At 34.0% G+C, this 13,115-nt stretch overlaps 1 protein-coding gene and 1 pseudogene across 1 annotated transcript; both read left to right on the plus strand.

The window, feature by feature from the left end:
- The first annotated feature begins 9,184 nt into the window (after positions 1-9,184).
- LOC107874217 (craniofacial development protein 2-like) lies at positions 9,185-10,767 on the plus strand. Its single transcript, XM_016721063.1, has 3 exons — positions 9,185-9,207; positions 9,355-9,465; positions 10,287-10,767. The coding sequence occupies exons 1-3, from the start codon at positions 9,185-9,187 to the stop codon at positions 10,765-10,767; spliced, it is 615 nt and encodes a 204-aa protein (XP_016576549.1).
- A 197-nt stretch (positions 10,768-10,964) lies between these two features.
- Positions 10,965-13,115, plus strand: part of LOC107874218 — a 64,135-nt pseudogene continuing 61,984 nt past the window's right edge.

Here is a 13,115-nt window from a genome sequence, read left to right on the forward strand (position 1 = left end):
TAAGCACGGATATTACAAATGTGTGGCTTTATTTATTACCTAAAGTAGGTACAGTATTCTTTTACAATATCTAATAACAAAAATTAGTCCATACAACATAGTCAAGTTGATTAATGTATGCTAGATTAAGTATAACATAGACTAGCAAAACTAGTTTTTCCATGTAAACTCTACTAGATTATTTTATCTCTTTATTTGTTTGGAAAGGACATTAACCACTCTAAACATGCAACTTCACACAAAAACACACAAATACACACTTTATACTTTATTAATTACATAAAATTTTCCCCAAAACTAAGCTAGACGCGCATAAATAATGACACTCAGGTGTATAGAAATGCAAATGATCTCCTGTATTTTAGGTGCTTGCTCAGGATTTGATAACTGAGGTTAACCAGGAGGTTGATTTACCAGCTAATCTAATAATGGGAGTTTAGAACTTCAGTTTTATGAAACCTCTTTAGTCCATGGGTTTATGGTTGAGGAGAATTCACAAGATTTCCTTGATAAAGTTCACGAAATCTCTCAAATTATTTGTATTACTTCAGTAGAATGTTCATACTTAGTTGCCTATCAGTTTAAGGAATTGTCTCAGTATTTCGTCCAAAGAGCGGAAATAGAGTAAATGTGTTAATGTTCGCCCGTTATATTAGGATAAGTTCATGATTGCTTTTTATATAAAATCTTTCCCCCTGAGTTAAGGAAAGTTAGGGTGGATGATTTCATCTATTGGAAAAAGGATAACATGGCCATGAAGGTATATAATTTGTAGGTTACTCAACTTTTTCAGTAAGGTCTAGGGAGTGTAGTTTGTTCAATTTCCCATATGAGGAAGTTCATTTAAGGTGTCTCTGAATTAGTTTTCAAGAAGTGTAGGAAAAATATACAGTTCAATAAAGAAACATATCAAGACTTAAGACTTAGGCTCAACATATTGAAGAAGCAAAGATTAAGGAGAAGGAAATGGATACAAATAGAGAAAGCACACAGTACTTTTATTATTCTTAGTACAATTTGAGTATTTGTAAAGCTCCTAGTTTCATCAAAGATCTTAATCTCAAACCCCATCCTCTCATAGTGCCCAGTACCCAAGTTAAGACAAGAGTATTGAGATATATTATTGGGCAAAAATTCATAGGGAATAATTACTAGTGGATACACATTCTTAGTATGCAAGAAGTGTGGTAATAACATCCAATAGAAGTGTAAGTCCTAAAATTAATGTTTTCTTGGATGTGGCAAGCTAGGTCATATGCTGAGGGATTACCAAATTACATCACGGTTGGGATATTTACTCATCTAAAAATCAAGTCTTCTCTGTCAGTATCTCCAGTAGGTCTCCCAACTGCCGCATATAATTCTGGTGGGGGGACCCTATTAGAATATGTTTTATTCTTTACCGACATGGTAGGATAAGGAGGGTTCCCTTGACATAGTAACTTTTACATTACTAGTCTTTCATATTTTTTTCTATTTCTTGTTATATCCTTGAGCCACACTATTCTTTATGACTCTTTATATTATATTAGATTATGGTATTAGCCATAAAGCCCTTTCAAAACCTTTATCAATGTCAACTCATGTTAGTGACTCCGTCATAGCTGAAATGGTATATAGAAATTTTCTAGTCATAGTTTCCCAAGAAATCATCTAAGTTTATCTAGTAGAGTTAGGGATGACAACTTTTCACATCATTCTTGGAAGGGATTTGTTACATACCTATTATGCCCAGTATAAAGTAGAAATCGTCATTATGTTTAGTTTTATAATGATCAAGTATTAGAATAGAAGGATAGTACTTTAATGCCTAAAGGCTAGTTTGTAACATAAATAAGGACAAAAAATAATCTCTAAAGGTTGCATTTACCATCTAGTTTGGGTTAACAATTCCAATTTTTAAATTATAAATCTTTACATAATCGCAGTTGTAAATGATTTACAAAAAGTGTTTCCCAAATGTATTCTCGAAGTCCCTTCTAAGCAAGAAAAATATTTCAAAATAGACCTTCTAAATACTAATCCTATCTGAATTTCTACATGAAGAATGGATCAAGGTGATCTTAAGAAATTAAAGAAACAGCTAAAGGACGTCTTTGATAAAGGTATCATTAGACCTAGCATACCTCCATGGTAAGCTACATTTATTTTCATATGTATGAAAAATGGATCCCTCATACTGTTCATCGATTATTTCTAGTTGAACAAAGTCACAGTTCATAATAATATCCATATCTAAGATTTATGAATTGTTTAACCAACTTATAAAATTGATGAACAGGTTGTTCAAGTAGTGTATGGTTTGTCATTATATTTATAGATGACATCCTTGTTTTTCTAAAAGTATGGATAAATATGCAAAGGATTTGAGGATTTTCCTGAAGACTCCCAAAGATCGATCGTCATTCACTTAGTTTATCTCATTTGAAGTCTGTTTTAAACCACTAAAATTGCTTGGTCACATAAGTTTTGGTAAGGTAATTCAGGTTGATCCTCAAATGAATAAAGAAGTTAAGAACTAGACTACACTCATCTCTCCATGAGACATTAGGAGTTTATTACGTTTAACTAGTTACTATAGATGCTTTGTGATTTGATTTTCCAGTGTTGATTCTCCTATTTCTAGATTGACTTAGAAGAAAGTCAAATTTCATTGGTCCAATACTTGTATAAAGAATATTCAGGAGTAGAAGGGTCAACTCACTTCTACTCTAGTTTTGACCCTTCTAGAGGGTCTAGATAAGTTTATTATTTATTTTGATGCTTTATGAATTAGCCTAGTTTTTTTGTTGATATAGCATGGCAAGGTCATCTGGTATGCCTCTAGAAAACTGAAACTCCATGGGAAGAATTATCTGACTTTTGACCTTGAGTTAGTAGCTTTTGTTTGTGCCAAAAATATTTAGTGGCACAATTTATAGAGAGTTCATATTGATGTGGTCAATGATCACAAGAGCCTTTAGAATGTGTTTAGTCAAAAAGATTTAAAGCTTTATCAAAGAAGATGACTCGAGTTGTTGAATTGTTATAACATAAGTGTCTATCATCTGAGTAAAGCTAATCTAATAGTCGATTCTTTTAGAAGGATGTCGATGGGTATTTTTACTCATGTAGAGATTGAGAAGAAAGAATTTGTTTGTGATCTTCACAGAATTGCTAGAATGGAAGATTGGTTGCTTGATTCAGCAGAAGGTAGTATTCTAGTTTTGAATGGTTCAAAATATTCCACAATGGTAGAGGTGAAAGTGAGGAAAGATAGCTATCCAATTTGGAATAAGTTAAAGGAAGCAGTCCAAAGTCAAAAAGTTAAAATTTTCTCCTAAGGGGGAGATTGTGTTCTTCATTCTCATGGCTGAAAATGTTCTATTGATGTAGATGAATTAAGATGATGGTTGCTTATAGAAAATCATAATTCTCAGTATTATATTTCACACAGGAGCCATAATGATGTGTAATGACCCGTGAGAAGTTAATAATGGAATGGAATAAAGAAGTATATCATAGAATTTGAGGCCAAGTATCCAAATTGCCAACAGGTTAAGGTTGAGCATCGAAGACCAGCTAGTATGACACAGAATTCGTATTCCAACTTGGAAGTGAGAGGTGGTGAATATTGACTTCACTTAGGGTTAACTCGTATGTACTATTAAGAAGATTCTATTTAGATTTTTACCTCATATGTACTTCACTCAAGGTTACCTCGTATATTTAAGCCTAACTAGATTTTTAATAATTTAATCCATCCAAGCACCATTCTTTAATGCCTACAACATGAAATCTTTCGACATTACTACCAAAATGAAATGCATATCATTGATATGTATTATAAGTTAACATCAACCTAGCTAGACCGAATATCTTAGAACAAGAAAGTTGCATCAAAATTACTCTTTTATGTCCTTCATGCTTCCATTACCCTAAATATCTGGAAATCATAAAATTACAAGAGTAACTAAGAAATTACTCTTCAAATAACTAGTTTTGAAATTTAACCAACTACTTCAACCCTTATTCATTATCTAAAACATTAGAAAAGCTTAAATTACCCTTTAAAAGCTTTATCATATTCAACCACCTCTATTAGTGGAGTTTCAAGGATAAAGATCTCTATTTTATTAATTCAATGTCACAAACAATCAATTTCATATTTTATAATCATAAATTCAAGCGTGGAATCATTGATTAAAAAATTTGGAGTAATTCTAGGTGTTGTTACCCAAACCCAAAGGTTTTCCACACAATATAAAGAACATAGGGTTCAAATGCCCAGTTTGACCATTAATGTTTTTTCTAATGATTCTAGTATGTTAAAGTATTGAAAAATGAAGAAGATGATGGAAGAAACTTACCACATCAATGAATTTCTACCTAAGAATATGGAAATTTCTTTTAAAGGGCTTTTGAATAAAATATTTATGTTGTAACCTATAAAATATTGCCCAGTTACTTCTGTAGCAATTAGATTTTTAGATCAAATAGTGTTTAGTAATACGACCATAACTTCTTACTCCAATGGCGGATTAATAAACAGTTAGATGCATTGGAATGAAGACCCGTATATCTCTCATTTGGTGGGTATGAGGACCCATTATGCTTTAAATTCTGGGAGATAAGATCCTTTAAAATGTAACCAAGTTTAATCTAGCTCAAAACTACATCACTGAGAGAACTTTCAAATTAACATGGTGCTCGGGGTATTATCTGACCTTAATACATGTCTAATTCACTCCCATACTAAAAAAAATTTCCTAATACTTATGATGAATGTGTTATTTGTTCTTTTACGTAATCATTTTTGATAATGACGAAACAGATTATTACATTAGATTCTAGTTTACCCACTATTCCGTGGGGACAAGGAGAGTTTATAATATAGTTTTAAGAATTCTATATACTCATCCAGCCTAAGCAACATAGGCCATTAAGCTTTAGGAACAAAGCATGATAACTATAACCCAATGAATATGATTTGTAGTGAAATTTAAGTAATGAGTCATCCATAATACCATAAACACCACACAATATTATGACTCATGAACATTTGGGATGACAGCGGAAATAGTGGGGGGAATGATAAGAATATGCAATACCGTTGTGGTAAATTTTGCGCTATAGCGGTGAAAGGCATTAACTTGGTACTTTGTCCGAAGTTTTCCATTTCATAACACACTTCTAGAAATTTGATATTACAAAGTAACCTTTCCGCAATAATCACTCCTAATGGAGTTTTTCCAACTAATTTTATGCACTAAAATATTCTTTGGGTTTCTAAACTTGTCCTCTTACCCTTTGATAACTTAAACCCACAAATCGATACATCATAATCCTTCATTAAACACCAATCCATATAATGCTAACAAAAGACAATAGATATTTGATTGTATTCCAACACTGCGAACTAGTTTAGTGGGTTACATACACCCTAACCAATGCTATAACTAACACAACACCACCAACACACCACAATGGGTTCAACTATTATATATATTCTCACCACAACTTATATTAAGTTTTTAGACCCTACATTATACCTCAGCACCTTAAAGGACAACACCAACCAAGTATTATCATGTATCGACCAGAGAGATATGAATATGCATACATACATCTAATACCTCCACCACTCAGTTGACCCTACACCAAATGATAATCAACTATAGCAAAACTAACTCATTTCACCAACCTTATCTAGTTAACGACACCATATTCGAGTGATACTACTAATAAATATTTATTCCCATACAGTAAACATATATACAATATTAAATTATAACGAGCTAACTACTAGGTTTGTCTAGCAGCCCAACCTCCTTACTAATCCTATGATCATTATCATAGTATCAGTTTATTCACATCCTTAAAACATTACCCATTATATTAATTTATAGCCATTCTGGATATTGTACAACCAGTTAGTCTATCTTCAGGACATCAACACGCTTATCCTTATAAGATCATTCAAGTCCCTTAACCAAATAATCTAGAAAAATATTAATCAAATGGTTAAGGTTCAACTTACAAGTATCAAGTAAAACTATTATCATCATCTCTTCTGTTTATATTACATGAAACAACAAATTTTTTGTACTTTGTCAATTTACATTATGTTAGTAACATCAACTACACGAATTACCTTAAGTTAAAGTTTCTATGGTTGTTGAAATAATAAAAATCATTTAAATTTAACCAATCACTTATTCAGGCATCATTAACAAGCATTCTCATTAAGAATATATTCATGCATGGATGAACCAATAGCACTTAATGATCAAATATAATCACCAAATATCATGCCTAACAAGGATCAACAATATCATTATCAATAATTATACTACCATAAGATCCCAAATATCGTTGTCATAAGTTAAACCACACAAGAATCCCAAATATCATTTTCCAAACCTGACCAACCCTGATCCCAGTATAATTTTCATAATAATCGGACCATACATGGATATCCAACTATATTATCAAGGATTAAACTATCTTCATAAATGATATTATCATATACTCATAACATAATCAATCTTCATAATTATCTTCTAGCATTCATGTCTCTTATTTCAAACACACATAATGTTGGTTTCACCTCTTTTAAGGACATTATGGACCAATCTAGAGATAAGAAGGTCACATAATTCTTCTTTTATTATTCACCTACATAAATTAACTCAATAATTTATCAATCAAGTGAAAATACAAATACTCATCAAGGGATCTATGAAAAACAATAGCATAAAATTATCTAATTAGTATGGTACTTTTAACCAAGTGTCAATCTCACAATATCTTATAAATTTTCATTCCACACGTATTATAAGTTGAGTATAACACTAATCTATGATAATATTTAAGACTTACTTGATTTTTAATAATTTAATCAATCCAAACACATGTCCAAAGGCTTAAGACAATGAAACAATGAAAATCCCCAAGGTTACTATACATATTAAGTGTATCTATCCCAAATCTACTATATGTTAAGATCAACCTACCTATACCAAAGATCCAAAATCAAGCAGGCTGCACCAAAATTGCTTTTCCTTTCCTATCATGCTTCCATTTTCCCAAATATCTAGAAATCACACAATTATTAGAATAATTAAGCAATTACTCTTTGAACAACTAATTTGGGAATTCAAATTCCAGTACCACCATTATTCACATTATAAAACATTATCCAAGGGTAAATTACATATTAAAAAGATTCATCATATTCACCTATCACCATTAGAGGAGTTTAATGGATAAAGGTCTCATTTATTAAATTTGAGGTCTCCAACTATCAATTTCATTTTTCATAATCACTAATTCATGCTAGTATTCATTAATTAAAAACCTTTGAGTAATTTTAGGTAATACTTCTGCGATCCATAGGTTTCCCCAAAATGTTTTGAACTTAAGGTTTAAATCCCCAAAACATTCACCATTAAAGGTTGTTCTAATACTTCTAGGGTGTCAAAGGATTTGAAAATGAAGATTATAAAGGAACATCATCTTAAGTAATATTGTCACATCATCTTAGCATAATCTATCTACAAAATTATCTTCTTGCCCACATGACTATAACTTCAAATGTTTACAACATTAATTTAACCTATTATTAGAAGATTAGCTATTAGTATCCAAATTAGAATGGCGCCTAATTCTCCTATTATTATTCAAATCCACATAATAACTCTATAATTTATCAATTAAGTCATACAAACATAAATATACTTCAAGGGAACCATACAAGACAATAACATAGAAATGTCTTATTATTACATTACTTTCAACTAACTATCAGTCTCAGCATATTTCACCAATTTTTGTGCCACATTCTCAAAATAGTTGAATAAAACAATAATCCATGATAGTCTTTAAGCCTAATTGGATTTTTAATAATTTAGTCCATCAAAACACCGTGGTTGAATGGATAGAACATAAAATCTTCTGACGTTACTATGAAAATTAAGTACATATAGCCAAATTCTATTATAAGTTAACATCAACTTTGCTTTACCGATTATTTTAGAACAAGCAAGCTGCATCAAAATTACTCTTTTATTTCCCTCTTGCTTCCATTAGCCCATATATCAAGAAATTATAAAATTGTAATAATAACTAAGAAATTAAACTTCAAATAACTAATTTGGAAACTTAACCCACTAGTTCAACCCTTAGTCCTATATAAAACATTAGACAAGGGTCAATTATCCATTAAAAGCTTTATCATATTCAACCATCTCCAATAATGAAGTTTCAAGGGTAAAGATCTCTATTTTATTAAATTTGGTGTTACAAACCATAAATTTAATATTTTAGAATGATGAATTCATGCCTGGAATCATTAACTAACAATGTAGGAGTAATTCTTGATTATGTTATCCCAACCCATAGGTTTTTTCCAAAATACCAAGAACATAGGGTTCAAATCCTAAAATTTGACCATTAATGTTTTTCTAATAATTCTAGGATGTTGATGTACTAAAAAATAAAGAAGATGAGGGAAGAAGTTTACCACAATAAAAAATTTCCACCTAAGAAGATGGAAATTGCTTCTCTAAGGATGTCAAAAAAATGTTTGTGTTGTAACCCTAAATAAAGTAAAAACTAACATAAAATACTACCCAATTACTGCTAGAACTATTAGATTTTTAGCTCTGATAGTGTTAAGTAAGATGACCATAACTTCTTACTCCATAGGTGGATTTATAAATAGTTAGGCGCGTAGTAATAAAAACTCATATATCTCTCATTTGGTGGGTATGAGGACCCATTACTCTTTAAATTCAAATAGATAAGATCTTTTAAAATGCAACCTAGTTCAATCTTAGCTCAAAACTCAATCACTTTGAGAACTTTAAAATTAACATGGTGTTAGGGGTATTATTTGACCTTATTACATATCTAATGAACTCCCATACTAAAAAATTTATCCTAATACGTATAATGAATGAGTTATTTTTATTCTCTTAGATAATTATTGTGAATGATGCATTGTGAAGCTTGTGCTAGAAAAGTTGCAAAATCCCTCAAAGGTTACCAAGATATTTATTAATTTTTTTTAAAAATAATTTCTTATTTAATCATAGAAAAATGAATTATGACATATCCTCTCTTCTGAATGTTCTTGCCCTCTCTAACGTTCTATTTAAATAGTCACTTGGACTGACCGACTACTTTGAATTTGATTTCAACGATGGCGTTGACGTGCCAGCATAGGTAAGATCCATTCTCTCTGCTTCATTCTCTTTTTCTTCAATTCTCTCTCTACTCAACTCTCGAGAGAGAGAGGTCCTTTTCAACCTGGCTACTACTATCACTGGTAGAATTTGAGTTTTCATTGCCTTGACTCTGGTGATGTCATAGAGGGCAGCACCAATCAGAACCAATTATAATAGTTGGATTGACAATAACTAGCAACCAACTTCAGGCAATAGCAAAGAGATGCTCTGACGATATTCCAACGGCCTATTTCTGGTGACCCTATTCTGGCAACTAATTTTGACACCAAAATTTCCATTACGAGCTATCGCAAGAGTATCCCGGAGACATCCGAACCAGATTATTTAGTTACCCTTTACAATTTAGTTTCTATGTATGTTTTTTGTTTTTTGGTTTTTTTGTTTATTCTTTTCTTTCCATTTCGTAGGATTATAATTGTGCCTGTCTTGCTTGCTTATTGGTGGAAATTATTATGTTGTCCTAGCTATTAGGTCAGATAGCATATTCCTATGTGTGCTTGTTGTTTTCCTACTATTTTACTTCTATTGCTTTATTTCTTTGTTCGTCTGTTTGTTGGTCATTTTAGGGTTTGGTTATGATTATTTAGTAGTGTCTATAGGGGTTGATGATGGAATAGTGTCATGTTTGAGGGGGTTGTAGTTAGGGGCGGGTTTGGGAGTTGGTGAAAAGGGAAGGGCGGGGGTAGGTATACGGTCTATGCTAGGGGTTCAGGCTAGTTTGGTGAGGGGTGGAAGGGGTAGGCTAGAGGTAAAAGGAGATAAGTTAATAGTAGAGTCTTGGAACATAGGAATCCTTCAGGGTAAGTCTGTAGAGTAGGTGAAGATTCTCAAGAAGAGGAGGACTAATATTATGTGTGTATAGGAGACTATGTAGGTAGGGGCTAAATCTAGGGATATAGATGGGTACTAGCTGTGGTACAAAGTCTATAAGAGTAGTCAAAATAAAGTGGGCATCTTAGTGGATGGGGAGCTTAGAGGGCACGTGGTAGAGGTTAAGAGGGCCAGTGATAGGTTGATAATGATTAAGTTTATCATTTGGGGGTTTACATTGCATAGGTGTAGTGTGTATGCACCACAGGTTGGCTTGGATAAGGAGGTAAAAGTGATATTTTGGGAGGCTTTAGACAAGGTGGTGAGAAGTATTCCTAGCTCAGAAATAATTTTCATAGTGGGGGACTTTAATGGGCAAATTGGGGTTTTATCGGGAGGGTACGATGATGTTCACAGAGGTTTTGGTTTCAGTAATAGAAATGGTGAGGGGGATGCTCTGTTGGATTTTGTGAGGGCCTTTGGACTGGTGGTTTTTAATTTGAGCTTTTCAAAGAAGGAGGATTACCTAATTACCTTCCAAAGTGGAGTAGCCAAGACTCAGATTGACTTTCAGCTGCTTAGGAAGGGGAATAAGGTTATATGTAATGATTGTAAGGTTATGCCGAGTGAGTATCTTTCAACGCAACATAGGTTTTTGGTGATGGACTTATTTATCAAGAAGAGAAAGAAGAGTAGGCCTAGAAAGGGTCAACCCAGGATTAAGTAGGGTGGCCTGACACCAGTTACTACACTGGAGATTAGGGAGAAAGTGGTGGGAATGGTGGTGTGGGAGTGTAGGGGGACGTGAATGTTATATGGGATAAGTCTACTAGCTACGTCAAGGAGATGACTAGAGCGGTATTGGGTATTTTGACGGGTCGAGCAGGTCGTCATAAGGGGGACTGGTGGTAGAATGAAAAAGTTATGAAGAAAGTGGAGATTAAGAAGGGGGCATATATAGAGTTGATGGAGAGTAAAGACGAAGAGAAGAAGCGGGTGAATATAGAGGTTTACATAGTAGCAAGGAAAGAGGCTAAGTTAGTAGTTTCGGCTACTAAGACAACAATATTTGAGAGCTTGTATGTGGCGTTAGAGAAGAAAGATGGGGAAAAAAAGTTGTATAGGCTAGCTAAGGCTAGGGAGAGGAAGGTTCGTGACCTCAATCATGTGAAGTGCATTAAGGGAGAGGATGGTAGAGTTTTAGTATAGAATGTTCACATTAAAAAGAGATGGCAGGAGTATTTTCATAGACTTTTAAATGAGGAAGGAGACAGAGGCATTGTATAAGGGAAGCTGGAGCGCTCGACGGAGAGCAATGATTTCAGTTACTGTAGATGTTTTACAGTTGAGGAGGTCAAAGAAGCTATTTATAGGATACTAAGGGGTAGGTCAATGGGGCCTGATCAGATTCTTATGGGTTTTTGGAAGTATGTTGGTGTGGCAAGTTTAAGGTTGTTGATGGATTTATTTAACGTCATTTTCAAGATGGTGAGAATGCCCAAGTCTTGGAGATACAGTATGATGATTCCATTATATAAATATAAGGGTGACATTCAGAGTTGCCACCACTATAGTAGTATTAAGCTATTATTCACACTATAATGATTTGGGAGAGGGTGGTTGAGCGGAGATTGAGAAGGGTCGTGTCTATTTTGGAGAATGTGTTTGGTTTTATGCCTGGTAACTCAAAAATTCAAGTAATCCATCTAGTGAGAAGATTGGTGGATCGATATAAGGAAAGAAAGAGGGACTTTCACATGGTTTTCATCGACCAGGAAAAGTCGTACGACAAAGTCCCTAGGGACGTTCTTTGGAGATGCTTGAAGGTAAGTAGAGATTTAGTGGCATATGATAGAGCTATTAAAGACATGTACGATGGAGGAAAGACTCACGTAAGGACGACGGGAAGAGAGTCAGGGCATTTTTGGTCGAGACAATTTTGCATCAGGGATCGACTCTTAGCCTATTCCTTTTTGCATTGAAAATTGACGTATTGCCGTTGAGTATTCAAGGGGAGGTGCCTTTATGAATATTATTTGCGGATGATATAGTGTTGATCGATGAGATGTGGGGAGGTGTGAAGGAGAAATTGGAGGTTTGGAGGCAAATCCTCCAGTCTATGGGTTTTAGGTTGAGTAGATCCAAGATAGAGCATTTAGAGTGCAAGTTTAGTGACTCGAGTTAGGAGACGAAGTAGTGGTGAGGTTGGATTTCTAAGATATTTGCAAGAGGGATATTTTTAAGTATCTGGGGTATTTGATTCAGGGGAATGGCGAGATTGATGAGGATGTATCTAAACATATTGAATGAGATTGGATGAAATGGTGGCTTGCGTCGGGAGTGTTGTGTGATAAGAAGGTTCCCCTTAAGCTTAAAGAAAAATTCTACAGTGTGGCAGTCCTCCAGCCGTGCTGTACAGAGCGGAGTATTGCCCAGTCAAGAACTACCACATTCAAAGATTGAAGGTGACGGAAATGAGAATGTTTTATTAGATGTGTGTACTTACTAGAGGGGATAGAGTTAGGAATGAGACTATCCGAGAGAAGGTGGAAGTGGCTTCGGTGGAGGACAAGATACGAGAAGGAAGGTTGAGATGGGTTGGGTATATGATGAGGAAGAGCATGGATGCCCCTTTTTAGAGGTATGAGAGGCTAGCTTCGGATGGCTTCATAAGGAGTAGAGGTAGGCTAAAGAAATATGGGAGAGAGGTGATTAGACATAACATAGAGCAACTACAACTTACAGAGGACATGGCCCTAGATGGGAATGTGTGGAGGTCGCGAATTAGGGTAGAAGGGTAATGTGAGTATTTGGGTTGTAGCAAGGTGGTAGGAGAGATCTTGTATAGCCGGGTTAGTATTCGTAGGTCTGTGTCCTTAAGTATGAGCCACTAGTCAGGAGAATTTGGGTGTGGTGGCTGTCTTTGGTCTAGGAGTGTATGTTACAACTAGGTTGGTGTCCTCTTTCTTATGTCTTATTTTGGATTGCTAGTATTTCCCTTATTTTCATATTTCTTTGATATTTATTTTGTATTTTATGTTTAATATTTCTTATTTCGTATTTCATTTATGCTAT

Source organism: Capsicum annuum, chromosome 6 (genome assembly GCF_002878395.1).
Source record: "Capsicum annuum cultivar UCD-10X-F1 chromosome 6, UCD10Xv1.1, whole genome shotgun sequence".
NCBI classification, from domain to species: Eukaryota; Viridiplantae; Streptophyta; class Magnoliopsida; order Solanales; family Solanaceae; genus Capsicum; species Capsicum annuum.

Coding starts and splice junctions, on each gene's coding strand:
- LOC107874217 (XM_016721063.1), top strand. CDS start 9,185: ATGGCGTTGACGTGCCAGCATAG. Junction 9,208..9,354: donor GCGTTGACGTGCCAGCATAG/GTAAGATCCATT, acceptor GTGATGTCATAG/AGGGCAGCACCAATCAGAAC. Junction 9,466..10,286: donor ATTCCAACGGCCTATTTCTG/GTGACCCTATTC, acceptor TACATTGCATAG/GTGTAGTGTGTATGCACCAC.